Here is a 20,929-nt window from a genome sequence, read left to right as displayed (position 1 = left end):
AGAGGAAAGGGAAGGAAGGAGCGTGTGGAGAGAACAATGGGTTGTCGAAGGGAAGGCCACCAAATCGGACTGCAAAGTCTGACGGCGGGTGGAGGACAGGAAGTCAGGGTAAGAACACTTCCGGGCCCACCCTCCCAACCAGAATCCCGCAGCTCTGGGTGAGCTCATCCCATCTGGCCCAGTAGCTTTTTCCCTTTGCCTCGCCGCCCACCCAGGGTCCTCCACGCTTCCCTGCGCGCCAGGCCACGCCCCCATCTGCTTTCACCCTCCCAGGACATTTTGAATGCTGGGTTCCCAAAACCAAGGCTAAGGGACTGGGAGTGGTGGAGTAAGGAAAACCTTTGAACTCAAAGTCTTCCAGAAGGTTGTGTGCCTTCTTCTTGAAGTCATCGGCGGCGTGAATAAGGCCTGTCTTGAACTTCTCCTTGTGTTTCTTAAGCATTTGTTCGCTGTCCAGCAGAATTTGTTGGAAGGTGAGCCACTCCCCATTGAGACTGTCTAGCATCTCCAGGACCTGGGAGGGACAGAAGGCAGGACGACCCCCTGGAGGAGGCCTACCCGCACCGAGATTAGACACCCAGGGTGTCACATATGCTGGGCAACGCTCTTCCATTGAGCTGCTCATCCCCCCCCCCCCCCCACTCTCCATCACTGAGCCAAACTCTTCCTAAACAGAGTCCATGGGCGTGACTGATCCCCTAGAAACTAATCTCAAGTTGCTGGGGCCTAAAAGAAGCTCATAGGCTGAGGGAAGAGGCATCATTTGAGGTAGACTTGGTCCTCCGGAGTTCTGAATCTCTCTCACTTCTCTGGACAAGGTCCTCCCTCCACAATCTGTCACCACTGCCATAGGCTGGGAACTGGGAATGCCCGAACGCTTCAGGGACTTACAGTGTCCGGAACCGGCACCTCGTACTTTTCCAGAATGGTAAACTGCTCGTGGATGGGGGGGATCTGAGTCTCCAGGTTGGGTAGGTCATGCTGCAGGGTGTCCATGAGCTGCAAACTGACCCCTAGCTCCTCCAACGTCTGCGGAGGGCGGCTGATTCTGAAAGTCAGGAAAGAAAGTGTTGGGTGGAAAGCACGCCCCCAGACACATGCATGCACATGCACGCACACACACACCCAGACACATGCATGCACACATACACACACATGCATGCACACGCCTACACACACACACACACACATATGCATGCACATAGTCGCATGCATGCCCCCCCCCACACACATACATACACACACACAGGCACATGCACAACATAGGTGCACATGCACAGGCAAATACATAACTGCACACACACTCATGCACACACACTGGAACGCACACACATGCACGCAGCACACACACGCTCACATGTGCCCCCTCGCTCGTCCCAGCCAAGCCTCACTTCTCAGCATTATCCTTGAGGTAGGTGTGCAGGTCCATGAGGCGCCCGGCCCGCCATCTCTTTGAGCAGGGTTGTGAACTTATTCTGCCACTCGTTGCAGTGCTGCACCAGTGAGAACTTAAGGTGTGAGCAGTCCAGGAGCACGAACTGAATGTTGAGGACCGTCTCCTCCTTCTGCACATTGTTTGCCACCTCCGTGTAGCTGCAAGAGCCACCGATCTTTCAGGCGGGTTTTATTCCCTTGTGGGTGACCACGCCCACTCCTTTCCTTCCACCTCAAGTCCTAGCTGGTTCTGTTGCCACGTATCACCCATGCCAAGCGGTACCTGGCAGACGGCTGTGACCATGTCCACCTCCCAAGTGCTGGGCAGGACAAAACCACAGCAAACTATGGGTCCCCACACCCATCCCCCCACCCCCCCCACCCTCCCCACCCCCCCCACCCTCCCCACCCCCTGGAGTCACCCGGGCCTAGGCTGGGCTCGCACCACAGCTTCCTGCTCAGTTGCCTCAGGCGCTTTGTTTAGAAGATAAGAGTTGTTGCATTTTTCCAGGCTGGACTCAAAATCCTGAACACAGAGGTCCTCCTGCCTCAGCCCCGAGTAGCTGGAACTACAGATGAGCTTACCTCGCATATTTTTAGGGTTTTTTTTGGGGTTTTTTTGTTTGTTTTGTTTTTGTTTGGATTTTGTTTTTTTTCTGGGACTCTTTAATTATCTCCATCCATAACGCAATGAGGGCCTTAGGTTGTCTTGGGGGACACACCCCTGCATTGATGGCCCTCTGTCCTGCCACCTTTCCTCTGGGAACACACTGTGGGCTCCCATCTGCACCTTGGCCTCTGCTGTTTCCTCCTGTGCCCACCCCGCCCCACTCCATCTCTGCCTGATGAAGCACTAATGCATGAACTGCCCGGCAGGAGCCTCCCTCATGAAGCCTTTCCACTGCCTCCGCTCAGAAATCCTCTTCCTTTCTGCTCTACTGTGGATCTCAAAATCCCCCATAGGTCTGTGCGGTGAGTCCAACCTGCAGCTCGGAGCTACTGGGAGATGGTGGAAAGAGGAGACCGCATAGGAAGTCTTCCCACACTGGGGCTGTGCCCTGGAGCCCCTCCCCTAATTCCCATATGCCCCACCCCCATCTGTCTCTCCTTTATTCTAAGTCATAGGTTTATGTCTTTGCATCTCCTATAAAGTACACTAAAAGCCCAAAACGCCAATTGGTTATGGGCTAAAATTTCCCCAACTGTGAACCAAAACAAACCTTCTTTCTGATTCTTTATGGTAACAGACACAGACTGGCAAACCTACTCAACTGTCCCTGCCCCTGCCCCCTGCCCCACCCCCTCAGCCTGTGTGCCTCATCAGGTGCACGGGCCAGGGCCAGTACAGTCACAGCAAGAACCTTCCATGCCCTCAGAGCTCACAGAGGGCTCTCCCATGTACCTCCAACAGTCTCGCATCCTACAGCGGACTGCAGAGTAACCATTTCACAGGAAACTGAAGCCTGGGAGACGTAAGGCCCCTGCCTGAGACCACATAGCCAGTCCGTGTTAGAGCTGGGTGCAAGCCTCCCAGCATGCCACGGCTCCCACTCTCAGTCACACATTTGTCTTCCTCACTATCACTACACTAAATGGCCATGGCCTAGGGAAAGTGCTTTCCTTCTCTCTCCTCCTTTTCTCCCTCCCTCCCCCTCCCTTTCTCCCCTCCCCTCCCCCTCTTCCTCTCAGGTTTTCCACTATTCCCATCTCTAGCATTTCGTCCTTCCCCATCAACCCTTGTGACTCTCCGATGCTTCTCTAAGCAGCTGCCTTTCCCTAAACTTCGTCAGGCTCTCTCCGCTGCGTTCTTTCCCTGTAGCTCGGGGCCCACGGTGTCTGTGCCTGCTGTCAGCCAAGCTCCTTTCCCAGTCTTTGGCCCCTGCCCTGTCTCCTCCAGTGAGCCCTGTACCTGTAGATACTTACGCCTCCCTTTCCGCACTCACCGGGCAATGTCAGCATCAAAAGAGGAGACAGGGGGGTTGAGGCGCTGGTAGCGGCGAATGAAGGAGTCCTTGTTGATCTCCCAGATCTCCCGATACATGTCCCAGGTCTTGAGGTAATTCTGCAGCAGGCTCGCATTGTTCGTCATCCCACTGCTGATCTGCGCCTGGATTTTCCTGATGTCCTCATCTCGCTCTACAGAGGACGGAGAAAGAGGCTTCTCACTGACACACACCCCGCCCCAGCCCACACTCCAGCCCCAGCCCATGGTCCAGCCTGGCCCCTGGGTACTGCCTCGGACTGTCCACCCCACCTGCTTCCACAAATACAAACACGAGCTTTAGAAAACAGAGGGGAGGGGTTGGAGAGACCCTCAATGGATGAGAGGAACTTCGGTCTATTCCCAGCACCCACAGGGAAGCTCACAACTATCTGTAACTTTAGTTTCAAGGGATCCAACACCTTTTCTCTGGCCTTGATAGGCACCAGGCACACCCACGGTACACAGACACATTTAGGCAAAAATACCCATACACATAAAATAATAATAAATGATTTTTTTTTTAAAAAGGGCTGCGCTATGGTAGCATACACCTTTAATGCTGGCACTTTGTGGCAGAGGCAGGCAGATCTCTGTGAGTTTAAGATCAACCTGGTCTACGGAGAGAGTTCCAGGATGCCCAGGGCTACACAGAGAAACCCTGTTGCGGGGGGTGGGGGGGAGAAAAAAAAGGAAGGAAGGAAGGAAGGGCCCTGAGGAGGCAGCATTTCAAGTGTGACCAGTGTCTCTCGCACAGGGTCAGAGATCTCTCCCGTGGGAATCAAGTCCACCCTAAGTCTCAAACTTGTCCCCGCTCATCTCCCAGTCTTGTTTTCACAACCCACAGGTATCAGTCACGGAATCTCAAGTCTCCTCCCTGTCCCTGCTCCCTCCTCCTTCAGTGGCCCTTTGGCTGGGATTCCCACCAGCCATACAGACAACCGGCCCAGTGTAAGGGGAATACCCTCATCTCCCCTCAGCCCGCCCACTGTGTGCCTCCCCAAAGCCCACTCACCCACAAGTACATTAATGGGCTCTCGATTCATCTTGCGTTTGGTGAGGATGTCGGGGAGGTGGCGGAAGACAGAGATGGTAGCGAAGAGGTGGCTGCCGATGTCATTGACCACGCTTGCCAGAGTCTGCAGAGTCGGGGAGAATTCCACCTGCGGGAGAGACCAGAGGAGCTGAGCACAGCTCGCTGGAGACACGAACCTCTGAGGCTCAGCAACCCAGAACTGGGCCTGCAGGCTGAGGATGATAATGGCCCCCTAGAATAGGGAGAAGAGTGGTTGGAGAGATGGCTCAGCGGCTAAGGGCACTGGCTGTCTCTTCCAGAGGACCTGGGTTCAATTCCTAGTATCCACATGGTGGTTAACAACTATCTGTAACTCCAGTTCTAAGGAATCCACTACCCTCTTCTGGCCTCTACACACACACATCAGGCACACAAACAAAACACCCACACCCATACACATTTAAAAAAGGAACTCAGTGGTTAAGAGCACTGACTGTTCTTCCAGAGGTCCCCAGTTAAATTCCCAGCAACCTGATGCCCTCTTCTGGTGAGTCTGAAGAGAGTGGCAGTGTACTCACCTACATAAAACAATAAGTAACTTTTTAAAAAATGAACTCCTCAATTGGTTATCCAACACCAAGGGGTCTGCCCTAACACTAAACAGACTATATAGTATGTGAATATATAATATATAATGCACATATATATATAACCTGCTGAGTCTGTTTATATATATTATACACACACACACATATATAATAGTTGAATTTGAGAGCAAAATGGGAACATGGAAGGCATTGAGAAGACACAACAAGTGGAGAAATATTGTGATTATATTTTAATTTTTAAAAATTAAATTTTTTTTAAAAAGTAATTAGAAGAAACTGAGGACTGGGATGTGAGAGTTTTCGGGGTGTCAGAGGCTGGGCGGCCTTACCTGTGACCCACCTCCCTGCACATCGTTCTGTAAAATGACAAGGACTCTGAAGAGTGGGTTTGGGGTGGTCTTCCCATCCCCGTTGATGGCCTTGGAAAGTTCCAGCAGTGACCACTTCACGTTCAGGCGCAGGGCGTCCTCCATCATGTGGTCCAGCCGTATGGTATAGAGCAGCCACTGCTGCTGAATCTGGGGGCAAAGGCGGGGAAGAGATTCCTCTGGAGGGACCAGCGCAGGGCCTGGGCAATGAGCACAAGCCAATGGGAGCCAGAGAAAGACAGCTACAGAAATGCAGGGTCAGGTGGGGTGGGGCCGCTCAGTGGTTAGAGCACTGGCTGCTCTTGCAGAGGACTCAGGTTCAGTTCCCAGCACCCACATGGTGGCTTATAACCATCTTTAACTCCAGTCAAGGGGAACCTGATGCCTTCCTCCAGCCTCTGAGTGCAGCAGGTAGGCACATGGTGCGTCTCTGTGCAGGAAAATGCCCACAGACATAAAAATGAACCTTTAAAGAAAGAGAGGTGAGATCCTGGATGCTACCAGAAGAAAGCAGAAACATGGAAGATGAACTGAACTTGGGACCAGCATCAGATATTTGAAAAACATAATTAGTAAAGGGGCCATAGTAGCATGGTAGGAGGGGATTCGTGCTGTCTCCCTGTCACAAGAGCCTGGTCGCAGCACGCCTACCTCGGGGCCGTCATTCTTGAACACTTCGTAGGAGTTGGTCATGATGTTCACCACGTCCTGGTGCAGGCTCACCAGCTTCTGCTGGACCATCATGCGGTGCTCCCTCTGGGCCTCCTCAAACTCTAGGTCCCTGTAGACCTGCTTGCCCGTGATGTGCACCAGCAGCAGCTCTGACATCTCCTGGGCCTTCCAGCCGATGGTCAGGGTGGAGGCCTTGAAGTCGTTCACGATCATCTGCACCTGGGGTCACGGTGGCACGTGTGACACGTGTCGCCGTGAACCTCGGGGGGCACCTCACAGGGACCTGATTCTTCTCCCCTCCTCCACTTATCATCCCCTCAGAAAAGACCTGCCTGGAGTGCACAAGATATCAGGGCAGATTTTAAGGAGGAGGGAGTTCTCCCCCAGCATAGTTCATTTATGTGGTAATGCTTCCGGGGGCCTCCCCCATCACCCAAGACCCGGGTGCTGATGGCCCAGGTGTCAGCCTTCCGCTGGCCTTACAGACTTCTGGTGACCACGGCCTACCTTGCTGGCATGGATGCGGCACTCGGTGATGAAGTAGGCACTGGCCCCCTTTAGGGCCCAATTCAGCTTCTTCAGTCCTGGGTGGATCTTCTTATCCAAGAATCGGATCCGCTCTTTGAACAGGGCCTGCTCATCTGGGGACAGCATGGCGATAATCCTGTGAATGAGGGAAGATGGGTAACTGGGAGGGAAAACTGCGAAGGCGTCTCCTCGTGCCAGGAGACTTGGCAGGCTCTGAAGCCAGCATCCTAGCCTGGCACTCCCTAAAGAAACTGTGATAGTGCATGTGTTACATACAGTGTGTTGGCCAGGGGCTGGTGGGGTAGTCCAGTGGTTAGAGGCACTTGCCGTTAAGTCAGATGACCTGAGTTCAATTCCTGGGACCCCGCAGAGTGTAAGGAGAGAACCGACTCCCACAAGTTGTCCTCTGGCCTCCACCAGGGCTGGAGATGGCTTGGCAGTTAAGAGCATTTGTTTTTTGCTAAGGACTGTGGTTCAATTCCCAGCCCATACCTGGTGATTCACAAACCCTCTGTAACTCTGATCTCTTCTGCCCTCCTCAGGCACCAGGCCTGCGTGTGGTGCACAGAGAGAACACCCATACACATTAAATAAGTAAATAAAAATGTAACGTGTGCTGTCCAATATTAGTCAAGTAGAGCGTGAAACATGGCATGTGCCAGTGCGGAATATTTTTAATTCCGTAATCTAAATGGGAATTTAGCATGCAGCTAATGGTTACTACATTGAATATAGCCTTTCTAGACATTCAGACAATAATACATGTTTTTAGACCCTTGGATTCTCACTGAGGTGGGAAAGGTGAGAAGATTTTATCTTCCCAAAATCTGTCTGTTAAAATCTTTAACTTCTGCTGTGGTATTGCAGGCGCTGGGAGCTGATTCAACCACGAAGGGTGAGGCTGTCATGGATGGGGTTGGTGTCTTGAGTAAGAGACCTAGCACAGCTCCTGTCTCACTGGACCACGGAGGACACCATAAGGGTCGCCATTTAGAAACCAGGAGGCAGAGAACTTCACTGACACTTCACTGGGTCTGCCCAGACCTCGGTCCCGAGCTTCTGGAACTGTGAGCAATGAATATGGTTACTTCTAAGCCACCCCGTCGCTTTTAGGGGATAGAACTGGCTGCAGGGATGTAAGAGTGGGAAGTGGGAAGAAACATGTTGGGTGGGAAGCTTCAGGAGGGCCACCGCGTTGTCGGGCGGCCACAGGAAACGCCAGGCTGGCCCACGGGAGGATGGGGCCCACCTGTTGTAGTCTCGAGCAACCAGGAGCAGGTTCTCCCGGAGGATGCGCAGGTCCTCGGCGCGCTCGGCCACGTTCATCACGTAGTGGGGGGTCTCGAACAGCAGCCGCTCCCAATAGTCAATCTCCACAAAGAGGGTCAGGAGACCCCTGGGGAAGAAAGCAGAGCAGCTCAGGGCACTGCCATTAGCACAGTGACAGAGGTAGACTGGACAGAGCACAGCAGCTTTGGGGATTTCGGGGTGACTGGGGCAAATGGCCACAGGTACGAGGTGAATATACAGTTTAAGTCCTAGAAGTTAACAGTGGCTGAGCTGGGTCAGGAACCGACGGGGACTCCTAAGTGGGCAAGAGGTACAGCCCAGGAGCTTGGGAAACTACCAGCTCTGGAAAAGACCCGGGACTGCAGGTTCAAGGAGACCAAACAGAAGGAACTTTGAGAGTGAGATTCTGGGGCTGAGGAGATGGCTCAGGGGTTAAGAGCACGACTGCTCTTCCAGAAGTCCTGAGTTCAAATCCCAGCAACCATGTGGTGGCTCACAACCATCTGTAATGGGATCCGATGCCCTCTTCTGGTGTCTCTGCACTCACTCACATACATGAAATAAATATATCTTTAAAAGACAGAAAGAGAGAAAGAAAGGAAGTGAGATTCAAACAGGGAGACCAGTGGAGAATTCAAGAAGCAGCTTCCCTGTGTCCTTCCCCGACCCTGTAGAGCAGGGGTCCCTCCCTGGCGACAGCAACGGGCTGAAGCCTTGTTGGCTGATGAGGACAGCACAATGACAAGCAGGAGATGACCGTGACCAGGGGACCCTGGGCCAGGAAGCATAGTAGTATACTGAGAGTGCGTGGGGTGTCCACGCTCAGGGTTACAACCTAGCGTTCTTGCTCACAAAGAGACTCGCACTCTGTCAGTAGACAGCTGTGCGTATGTGAGGGCAGGCAGTACACCAAGAAAGGACCCCGTTTGGAAGATTCCTTTCTGTGGCCTCTGACCAACCTGGGAGGAAGTGTCTAAGGATGAAGACTTTGGGAATACTCCTCAAGTAGCCGAGCCCCATTGACAGACATCAACATTTACAATTGACAAGCCCCGCCCACCACTTCCCAAGCTTGCAATCAGCTTCCAGACCCTTTCCTACAAGTTGAATGAGAATAGGACATGGAAGGAGCCTTTCTATTCTTTTTCTAACACACAAGGGCTCTTGTTTGCTTGCTCTGGTGTTTTGAGAGAATCTCAGGCTACCCAGGCTGGCTGTGGAGGCCCGGAGGATGGCCTTGAACTCCGGATATTCCGGCCTCACCTCCCAAGTGCTGAGATCACAGACTCACAGTACTGCGGGCGTTCAGCTTTGACTCCCTCAGCATCCTACTTTGTCTTACGGATTCTCAATTCCGTGAGCGCAATGGTGACAGCTCCGCTGTCTCCCATGTTCTCTCAGAGCTTGTCACAGGCTTGGTTTGGGCTTCCACCCCCTCATGCTCAAAGTTCAAAATGACAGCAGAAACACTCAGAAATCCAGGTAAGAACAAGGTAAAATGGACTGAGACCTCTCGGAAGACAGGCAGGAGGAGGACGCGGAGGTAAAGGAAGAGAAGAGCGTCTACAGGAGAAAACAGAGAGTGCCCCGTTAACAGTGCTACATTGCTGTGTACTGGAGGGAAGGCCGGGTTGACTATCATAACTAATTTCATTTATTAATGGCATCCTGGAGCATGCTGCCCAATTCTCAGCATCCTCTTCCATCTGCCTGGCCCTGCCACACCCAGGGACCCTCCTCAAGTCTAAAGCTGCCTGCACCAGCTGCTTCCAGACATCCAAACCACCTGCTCTCTGACCTCACAAAAGCCTTCAGGCGGCGATGTTTACCTCCTCCCCGTCCACTTCCTCCCCAGGCCGGCTGGCCTTTACTTCTTGGTTTTTGTTCGTTGTCTACGCTGGGAAGGGAAGCAAGGCTCTGCGCTAAGCAGCACGTACCCTCTCTCAACTGCACTGAGCTACAGCCTCCGGTCCCAGCCCCACATCTCAGTCACTTTTTGGCCAGTCCCCACTCTTGTCCTTTAGTGTAAACATCTCACAAAAACTCCTGAACAAGCTAGGCATGTTAGTACATGCTTTTAATCCCAGCACTTGGGAGGCAAAGGCAGACATATCGAAGCAAGTTTGGGGCGGATCTGATCTCCGTCCACGTTCCAGGCCAGGGGCTGGGGCGTAGGTGAAATCTATTATCCTCCAGGCTAAGTCCTGTGACTGTGACTGTGACTGCCGCAGAGGGATGGCTCTCCAGGCTACATCCCGAGTCCTTCCCAGTCACTCTCTTACGCCTTCCTCCAGATCTGAGTTGTATCACAAAGCGATCCTGACAGAACACACTGTGGTATCTGCCTGAAAACAGACACTGACCAATGCGATAAAACTGAAGACCTGGACAGAACTCCAAACAGCTGATTGGTTTGCTTGTTTGTTAGTTCTTGTTTTTGTTTGAGACAGGGATTTCTCCATGTAGCCCTGACTGTCCTAGAACTTACTATGTAGAGGCCAGCCTTGAACTCATAGAGACCCACCTGCCTCTGTCTCTCAGGTGCTGGAATTAAAGGAGCATTACAACCTCCACATCTGGCTGACAGCTGGTTTTTAGTAAGAAAAAAAAAGATAGCATCTTCAACATCAGTACTAGTCAAACCGGATGACTACAGGTAGAAGAATGAAAACAGATCTGTATCTATCCAACCCCACACAAAACTCAACTCCAAATCTGGTCAACCTAAGAGCAGATACCCTGAATCTGACAGAACAGGAAGTGTGTGACAGGCTTGGACTCAAGAAAGGTTTTTCTGAACAGGACACCAATACCAAAGGCACTAAGATCAACGGTTAATAATTGGGGCCTCGTTAAAATAAAAACCTTCCAAATCAGCAATGGACAGCATCATTTGAGCAAAGCAGCAGCCTACAGAATGGGGGAAAAAAATCCTTGACAATTCCATATCTCTTCAGTCCCTGTGTAAATCCTGTTCTCAGAGCTGGTCTGCTCTCCCCAGCAGAAAGCCATCTGGTGGGAGCCGCCTCAGCTTCCTGCCACAGAAGGTGAATTGACCTGTCTCTCCGGACTGGGCTCCCTTCAGGTTTATGACCTCAGAGTCCCTCCTCTCCGTACTAAAGCTCCCTGGGCCTCTGTCCTCCCTCAGACACACTCTCAAGCTCTGCCACACCCACTACTCCCTCAGCACAGCCGTTCCTTCCCACCATTGGAATAATGGCCAAAATTCCACAATCTCAAAAGATAATACAATAAAAGCAACCTTCTCCCGACTGCTGTATCCTTCAGGTACTCTGCCCTCCCCCGCAGAGCAGAGCCTGACTCCTCAAGGAACTGTTCTGGAAGGGAGGGCCCCTTTCGCTGCTTTCTTCTCCCAGTCCTGCCTCCCCACCCCTCCACCCTTACCTCTAAGAGGACTCACCGAGAGCTCCCACAGCTACATCCAATGATGTCATGGCTTCTTGGTCTTATCTTCCCTGACTTTTGCACAGGCTTTTTAAAATTATTATTTAATTTTACTTTGTGCGTATGGCTGTTTTTACTTGCATGATATCTATGTACCACGGGGGGGGCGGGGGGCGCGGAAGAGGCCATTGGATCCCCTGGAACTATAGTTACAGACAGTTGTGGGATGCCGTCTGGGTGTTGGAACCAGAACTCAGGCTCTCTGGAAGAGCAGTCAGCACTCAACTGCCCAGCCGTTGCTCCAGCCCCTCAGCCGTTGCTCCAGCCCCGCAGCCGTTGCTCCAGCCCCTCTGTAGGTTTTGACGTTATGGTGAACACTCCACTTTTCTTGGACCCAGACTTTCCCCTTTCATCTATCTTCTCTTCAGACGGAATTGTCTTCTCTGTGGTATCTTGGGATCCTTTCACTAGGGTACAGGAAAGAATTTGCTGCCTCCATAGCCCACTTAAATGGGGACCCCTGAAGGCTCTTCCCGGGGTGAACAACCCAAAGCCATGGCGGCTTCAGTTGCCTCTGAAAGCTCCTCAGCCTGTGCCACAGGCATCTCCAGCTCCCTGTGTCCACAGACAAGAGGAATCGCGCCTGTCTCAGGAGAGAGCAATCTCCAAGGAAGAGGAGCACCCCAGAAGAGGAGCACTCCAGAAGAGGAGCACTCTAGAGGAGGAGCACCCCAGGGAGAACAGCGCACAGGAAAACATCAAACAGGAAGGCAGCACAGGGAAGAACACCAAGGAAAAGCACTACCCACGTCTAAGCAGGGTCCAAAGGCCACACGCACATCCACCCACAATCTCAACTTTCCAGCGCCCTACCTACCACTAACAACTAACTTTTGTTTTTGTAAAGCAAAACCCAGAAGTTCAGTTCTATCCAAGGACTATATAACTCCAATGTCATGGTAAGTGGCAACAGAAATTTGCCTAAGATAAGAAGACATACTCTATCTTCAAGAGCTAGAGCCATAGTTGTCACCCTATAGAAATATGGACCTCGATGGGCAGTGGTGGTGCATGCCTGTAATCCCAGCACTTGGGAGGCAGAGGCAGGTGGATTTCTGAGTTCAAGGCCAGACTGGTCTACAGAGTGAGTTCCAGGACAGAGTACAGGACAGCCAGGGCTACACAGAGAAACCCTGTCTCAAAAAAACCAAAAAAAAAAAAAAAAAAAAAAAGTAATAAGAACCACCTTTGTCAGGGAGGAACAAAAGCAATGGCATGTAACGGAGGATAATGTGTCAGAAATGATTTGTACTGAAAAATGACCTGTGAGCAGAAACTATGCCAGTTGAAAGGAGAATGCCATCTTTGTACAGAAATACTCAAAATCATAGAGCTTTTCACTCCCCTAAACTTAACCTATAAATTTAACCCAATCCATATTCTAATAAAAATAGGAATGTGACTATTCTGGGAAAGAAATAAATTGTTTAAAAAATTCTTATGAGAAATATATATCAAAAATAGCTAGGAAATTGAAAAAGAGAGTGCGAGAAATGAGGCCAATAATTAAAACAGCTCGGCTCTTGAACATGAATACGCTGGAAGAGCGAATCCAAAAGCAGAGATTTGCTGGGAGACTTTTTTATTATTATTATAAATATAGCAGCTCAGTAAATGTCGGGCCTGGCGAGTGCAGGGTGCCTGCCTTGTGTGGGCACAGCTCCCCAGCAGGGTGGAAAATAGTGCATTAGCAAGATTAGGTCAACTTGCTTTCAATCTATTTAAAAATATAAAAGACACAATTGAATCCATAACATCTTCCCTACACCACAGTAAACTTCAAATGGATTTAAGACCTAAGTGTAAAGGACAAAATCAGGCAACCTGGTGACAGGCACTTCTAATCCTAGCACAGGTGTGGTTCAGGCAGAAGGATCAGGGCATTAAGATCCTCCTTAGCAACATGAGAAATTCAAGGTCACCCTGCCTGCACTCATGAGGTGCTGTCTCAATATATATATATATATATATATATATATATATATATATATATATATATATATATGCATATGTATATATAATGTTTTACATATATACACACATATATATTATACACACACATTATAAACAAATGTGCACATATTATATCCACACATATTAAACTACACATACATTATACACACATATGTACATACACATATTATATTATATACATACAAATATACTTTTTTATCCATTCTATAGTCAATAAATGATATAAAAGATATCACATCTTAAACCCTCTGAAGAATTCTATTTTCATTTTTTTTTTTTTTTTTTTTTTGCATTTGGTTTTTTCGAGACAGGGTTTCTCTGTGTAGCCCTGTCTGTCCTGGAGCTCACTCTGTAGATCAGGCTGGTCTCGAACTCAGAAATCCACCTGCCTCTGCCTCCCAGAGTGCTGGGATTACAGGTGTGTGCCACCACCGCCTGGCTCTATTTTCATCTTAAAAGGAGAATAATTTAAAGAATAAAACTATTTCGAATTCGTGTTTATTTGTGATTTATGCTTTAAGAGACTGTGGAAGATAACTGTTTTTTTTTCTCTGAGTTTTTAAACATGGAACATCTTCACTAACAAAGGCATTATTTATAAAGCTGTTAAATTTTCTTCAAAGTGAATAAGACTCTCTGAACTACAAATCAACAGTGGAGCCGGATGGTGGTGGCGCACGCCTGTAATCCCAGCACTCTGGGAGGCAGAGGCAGGCGGATTTCTGAGTTCGAGGCCAGCCTGGTCTACAGAGTAAGTTCCAGAACAGCCAGGGCAACACAAAGAAACCCTGTCTCGAAAAAAACAAATCCAAAAAACCCCCAAAAAAACAAAAACAAATCAACAGTGGGTCACCAGATGTTTAATGAATGTCTTTGAGGTAGGAGCTAAAGGCAGAAATCAGGAAAAAATGTTTTCAACCTAGAACTGTAACCCTAAGCTAATGTACTAATATGAAGGCAGTAGGAGTGGTTGCCTGTTGTGTGTGAACTCAAAGACTTCAGCTCCCAGCCTCACTTCCTCGAGAACTACCAAAGGATGTGCTTGACCAAAACAAAGATGGAAACCAACGAAGAGAAAGTCAGAGGAAATGAGTGATTGACTAATTAATTAATATATGATAAGAGGGCTGAGGTTGAATTTCAGTGGTAGTACACTTAAAAAGTCAAACAGGGGCTGGAGAGATGGCTCAGCGGTTAAGAGCACTGACTCCTCTTCCAGAGGTCATGAGTTCAAATGCCAGCACCCACATGGTGGCTCACAACCATCCTTAAAGAGATCTGACGCCCTCTTCTGGTGTCTGACAACAGCTACAGTGTACCTAAATATAATAAATAAATAAATCTTAGCCAGGCGGTGGTGGCGCACGCACGCCTGTAATCCCAGCACTCTGGGAAGCAGAGGCAGGCGAATTTCTGAGTTCGAGGCCAGCCTGGTCTACAGACTGAGTTCCAGGACAGCCAGGGCTACACAGAGAAACCCTGTCTCGAAAAACCAAATTAAAAAAAAAAAGTCAAACAGACAAGCCGGAGAGATGGCTCAGTGGTTAAGACAGCTGACTGTTCAAGACCCAGCAACCACTTGGTGGCTCACAACCTTCTATAGAAGGATCTGATGGATGCCCTCTTTTGGTGTGTCTGAAGACAACTACAGTGTATTCATATAAATAAATAAACCTACATAAATAAATAAATCTTTTTTAAAAAGTCAGAGCTGGGCAATGGTGGCGCATCCCTGTAATCCCAGCACTTGGGAGGCAGAGGTAGGCAGATTTCTAAGTTCGAGGCCAGCCTGGTCTACAGAGTGAGTTCCAGGACAGCCAGGACTACACAGAGAAACCCTGTCTCAAAAAAAAAAAAAAAAAAAAAAAAAAAAGTCAAACAGACAAATAAAAAAGAGACTCAGGGAGGGAAATAGGGAAATTCCATGTGGCTTTCTGAAGCAGACCTTGAGACAACTTCATTCACTGATGAAGCAGCTTGAGGGATGTGAGCCCGGCACGTGCAGCGAGCGCCTCAGAGGGCGATGAAGGGCCGGTATTAGTTGGTGTGTAGGAATTAACGGCAGTGAACGGAACTGAACCGTGGTAACAAGAAATGTCAATTACTAATGACAAAAATATCATGAAAGCAAGGAAAGAGGCACCTCAGCCCCTCATCTGGGTGCAACAGTTGCAGGCCCACCCCACCCCCACCCCCACCCCCACCCCCGGGGAGTCCAGCGCCTTGGGTGGTGCTAACCCATGAGTGGCTTGTTTTTTCTTATGAATCCACACCCAGGAGAAGTTCAGTTTGAGAATTAGGCACAGCCAGGCTTGGGGGCCATGACTGCAGACCCTACACTCATGCTGAGGCAGGAGTATTGCCTCCAAGTTCTAGGACAGCCTAGGCTAAAGAGTTTGAGGATGTCTCAAAAGGAAAAAAGGGGACTGGAGAGAAGGTTCAGTGGTTAAGAGCCATCCTGACTGCTCTTCCAAAGGTCCTGAGTTCAATTCCCAGCAACCACCCTCTTCTGGTGTGTCTGAGGGGAGTGACAGTGTACTCATATAAAATAAATAAATCTTACAAAAAATCAATAAAAAAGGAAATAAACAGAGTGAGAGACCAACAGAACCGTTATGATGACATACTGCAGTAAAAACTAAGAGCAGAGTCTTTCCCTTCTGAGAGATCAAAACAAACAGATATGAATATCGCAGGCTTCTGCTAAGGGAAGCCACTGCATCAACATGAAACCGCATGGCTTAGCAGGTAGCAAAGTAGCCGTCCATGCTGAAGGTCAACTTCACCAAAAACTGTCACAGCCATCAAAGAGGGTGGAGGGCTTGAATATATAGGGACATTTCTGGTAGTCTAAATATATTCTCCCATGTTTTCAAACTGGAGAGGTTGAATTTGTCTCCATTCACAACTATCTGGACAAGCTCAGCGGGACAGAATACTGGCCAACAACACACCAAAATAGCTCTGAACTTTTCTTGTCTTGACAGGATTTTCAAAAATAAGCTGAAGGTAAATTATCGAATTTTGTCAGTCAGCAGAATGAATTCAGACAGTATCTCCTAAGGTTCTTCTAAAGAGCATAGTCATTTTTTTAAAAAAACTTTTTAAAAATGATGTTCAGTCTTGACAGAATTTTGCCAATAAATTTCCAGAGCACAAATTTTATTGACAAACCTAGCTTCCTTCATACTCCATTTGGGGGATTACGATTTTTTTTTTTTAGAGCTGTGTTATAATGCGATCCCCAAATGTGTGACAGAGCTAACAAAGCGAGGCCACTGAGGCTGGCAGTTCTGACAGCCCAGAGTGCACACACGATGCCAGCCAACAGGAGGGAGGAGAAGAGGGCCACACTGGGACGAAGGAAGGCCTGGGCAGGCACCAGCGCCAGTCCTGGCTTGGGGAAGCCCCGCCCTCTGGTCCACAGGCTGAGAACTCAGCTCTTTCAACCGAGCACCTGGGACACATTTGCATTAAGTGCAATCTACAGAGCTGTTCCGGCCAGAAAATGTGCTAAAAGCCCATTTGGGCTTCAGAGTTCAAATATTTGGGACATGCGGAGGGGAAAGGCCTTTGTAGGGTAATATAAATCCTATTAGGGCCTAGAAAGCTCCCAGGACTGACAGTCAGGTAATTCTGAGAACTGTCGGGGACGTTTCAAAAGTATGCTCAAGGTCGGCCCTGGCCTTGACGGGGAGGCTAGGCCTGATAAGCTGTTTTCACTCTCAGGGGCGCTAATCAGTGTGGGAGCTGAAACTGTCTCCAATTTTTTTACGGGTTTAATCAGCTCAGACTTTTCTCTTCTTTCTTATCTATTATTTACTGAGTTGAGGCAATTTTATCCTAAAATCACCAAATGTATTGTTAGGCACCTTATATTTCTCCAGAAAACAGCTGCCAAAGGACAGAAACACAGCCGCCTTCTATTTGGAAGAAATGCTTAGCTATTGTCTGGCTTTCAGATAAATCTAGGTCATAAATGATGTCCCAAGGCTTTGTGTGTGTGTGTGTGTGTGTGTGTGTGTGTGTGTGTGTGAAACACTAATATAAAGAGAATGCAAAAGGCGTCTCAGGCGGGGTCAGGGGACAGCTCAGCTGTAAAGGCCCTAGCCACCTCGCCTGACCGCTGGGCTCCAACTCTGGGACCCACAGACTACAAGGAGCATACTGACGCCCACAAATTGTCCTCCGACCTCCACACACGCTCTGCAAACCAACCAACCAACAAACAAATAAGCTGCAGTAGAAGGGAGACCTGTTTCCAGCTGATGACTAAACAGTCATCTGCCCAGCCACATGGACATCGCATTCCGCCTTCTAGAAAACCTAGCCTGACTTTACAGCATGGGGCTAAATCTCTGACATGATTAACCTAAGACAGGAAATTTTATGATTGAAATACAATTCCTTATCTTTGTTTAAAGTTTTGATGGTATTATGAATGTAAATTTTCAGATTTATAGGCTTATTTAGTGTGCATGTAAGTCATGTGTGCATGTGTGCCTGCCTCTGTGTGTGTGTGTGTGTGTGTGTGTTTTGGAAAAAGGACAGAGTGGCCAAGTATGCCCACACCCACAGTAGCCCAAGGTTGCCCACTAGGAAGACTCTCTGGCGTAGCACCTTTGAGGATATCCAGCTTAACAGAGAATGCATCTTAAGATTCAGTTCTAGGCTGGACGATGGTCCCACACACCTTTAGTCCCAGGGTTCGGGAGGCAGAGGCAGGGGGATCTCTGTGAGTTTAAGGCCAGCCTGGTCTACAAATCAAGTTCCAAGATAGTCAGAGCTGTTACCTAGAAAAGCCCTGTCTGGCAGGGGTAGGGAGGCAGGGGAAGTGGTATTCAGCCCTAGTATGTGACTGCAAATGTTATCACCAAGAAAACTGTTTGTCTATATAAATATATAGCTGGGCTGGAGAGATGGCTCAGTGGGTAAGAGTACCGACTGCTCTTCCAAAGGTCATGAGTTCAAATCCCAGCAACCACATGGTGGCTCACAACCACCCGAAAAAAAGAGATCTGAGGCCCTCGTCCCGTGTCTGAAAAAACAGCTACAGTGTACTTACATATAATAAATAAATAAATCTTTAAAAATAAATAAATAAATAAATATATAGCTATCTGTAAATCTGCTTATATAGCATGTAGAGAACCAGTTATAATATAATCTTGGCCTAATGCTTCTTTTCTTCAGAATTTCACATCAATAAGAGGCCATTTAAAACTTCGAGTTTTTGGGTTGGTTTGTTTGTTGTTTTTGAGACAGGATCTTGCTGTATGACTTGCCTGGTCTGTAACTCCCAGTGTAGACCATGCTGACCTGGAACTCATAAAGAAACACTTATTCTGCCTCCCAAGTGCTCAGATTAAGGGCATCACCACCATGCCAGTATTTATTTTATTTATCTATTTATAAATCTAAAAAAGATTTATCTATTTTATGTGTGTGATTGTTCTGCCTATATGTATGTATGCGCATCACGTGAGTGCCTGGTACCAATATCAGAAGGTGTCATGACCCTGGGCACTGGAATTACAGATGTTTATGAGCTATCATGTGGGTGCTGGGAACCAATCCCAGGTCCTCTGCTGAGCCATCTCTCCAGCATAACAGGCAATTGCACGACTATGTTGGCTTCACAGGGTGCACGGGTGAGGCAAGGGAGAGCCTGACTAGGAGAACAACTTCCCCGGAAGATCCACGTCGCTGAGAGAAATGCCTCACCACACCGGCTTTCTCCTTTTCTGCTCTTGAGTAAACCTTGGCTGAGAGAATGACATCATGGTCCCTTGAGGACAGGGACATCCTTGGTACCTGACTCAGTTCCTAGCGCAGTGCCCACTGCTTGTCTGGTTTGGGGGTTTGTTTTGTTTTGCCTTGGATTACAGCCCAGGCTGGTCTTCAACTGGAAACTCTCCTGCCTCAGCTTCCTGTACTGGGATTCTAAGAGTGGGCCACCACACCTGGAAATTACTGCATAGTCTTAATAATTAATGAGCTAGTTGCCTTTTTTTAAAGGACAATGTGAAAATATGTTTCAAAGCTGTGCTGTCTCTGGAAAGCTCAAACTAGGGCGCAGTTACATGACTTAGCTGGGCTGTCACCGCCATCTAGTGGTAGAACAGTGACATCACTAGTTTAGTACATTGGTGAATTGTTTACTTTTTTTGGTTTTCTCTAGACAGGGTTTCTCTGTGTAGCCCTGGCTGTCCTGGAACTCACTCTGTAGACCAGGCTGGCCTCGAACTCAGAAATCCGCCTGCCTCTGCCTCACAGAGTGCTGGGATTACAGGCGTGCGCCACCACGGCCCGGCACATTGGTGAATTGTTAAAATCTCCATTTGTTGTCGTCTGTTTGCTTGCTTACTTTAAATAAGCTGTAAAACTAATTTTTTTTTCAGTACTGAGGATTGAATTTAAGACCCCAGTCCCAACCTAGGTAAAACTAAATTTAAGAAGCGATAGCTAGTGGGTGATGGTGCATGCCTTTCATCCCCACGCTTGGGACGGGGAGGCAGAAGTGGGAGCTCTGATTTTGTAGCCAGCCTAGTCTACAGAGCGAGTTCCAGGACAGCCGGGGTACACAGAGACGCCCTAGCTCTGGGGGCAGGGAGGAAGAGATGGAAGAGGAGGAAGAAGTAGTGACAGCAGCTGAGTATGGTGGAGCCCCACTGAGGCGCCATACCGAGACCAAAGGATCACTAGTTCAAAGCCAGCCTGAACTACATGGTGAAAATCAGCCTCAATTAAAGCAAACATCAGGAAACATAAGGATGGGAGAGAGGACCCAAGGTGGGAGTTAAGGTCTTGGGGGAGTGAGAGGAGACTGGCACCAAGGACAGGGGGAGGGGAGAGGGGGGTCCTGTACTTGTCAAAGTTGACATCCAGCATGCCCACTTTCTCCTGGCTGATTCGCAACAGCGACACGTCCAGCCGACGAATGCTGTCCTTGTCCAGCGTTGTTGTCCACTCTTGGAAGGTTTTTCGAACCAACTCGTCAATGGCTTGAACCATCTGCTGATAGGTGTGTACACTTTCCTCTCCAGTCCCAATATGGGGCAGGAAGTGAGCTCCAGAAAGACACTGGGCAGTGGGGGGACAGAAGGGAAGCCCATTGATACAGACCTGCGACATGTCTGCAACCCTCACAGGTACCTGCTCAGCCCTCAGCCCTGGAAGGAGGCTGAGGCTGATGAGACAGAGGGAGGACGCCAAACGGTGAGGGCGAGCGCTCCCAGACAACAGCTGGAGGAAAGGGTCAATCCCAGAAACACGACCTGAGGGGCTCTCCAGGCCCCTCAGCCCAGTCCTCTGCAGACTCCCTCACTTTCTCGCAGAATAAATCAGGGATAGCAGGTAAAGAGTTCACCCTTACCTGCCGCCCCCAAGCTAGGGTACAGACAGGTTCTCACTGCATAGCTCAGGTTGGCCAGGACTCAGGCCTCCTACCTCGGCTTCCCAAGCACTAGGATGATGCGGATACTCTGCCATGCCTAGCACAAAAATTGTTTTTCTTTTAATCCTCCGCACCACACCAGATGGTGGCAGCAGCAGTGGGGGCATGCATGCCTTTATCCCAGCACTCAGGAGGCAG

General features: G+C 49.1%; 1 protein-coding gene across 1 annotated transcript in view; it reads right to left on the bottom strand.

Annotated features, from left to right (window-relative positions):
* Dnah2 (dynein axonemal heavy chain 2) overlaps positions 1-20,929 on the bottom strand; it is a 119,487-nt gene that overhangs the window by 68,602 nt on the left and 29,956 nt on the right. Inside the window, 11 exon segments of the mRNA XM_052197141.1 lie at positions 340-514; positions 892-1,048; positions 1,392-1,441; positions 1,443-1,593; positions 3,378-3,570; positions 4,431-4,578; positions 5,368-5,556; positions 6,058-6,297; positions 6,586-6,742; positions 7,856-8,002; positions 20,204-20,418. Of these exon segments, the coding sequence (XP_052053101.1) occupies positions 340-514; positions 892-1,048; positions 1,392-1,441; positions 1,443-1,593; positions 3,378-3,570; positions 4,431-4,578; positions 5,368-5,556; positions 6,058-6,297; positions 6,586-6,742; positions 7,856-8,002; positions 20,204-20,418 (1,822 nt within the window).

Source organism: Apodemus sylvaticus, chromosome 10, assembly GCF_947179515.1.
Source record: "Apodemus sylvaticus chromosome 10, mApoSyl1.1, whole genome shotgun sequence".
In the NCBI taxonomy this organism is placed as follows: Eukaryota; Metazoa; Chordata; class Mammalia; order Rodentia; family Muridae; genus Apodemus; species Apodemus sylvaticus.
The sequence above is the reverse complement of the archived record's forward strand: the minus strand, read 5'-3'. Positions and strand labels throughout refer to the sequence as shown.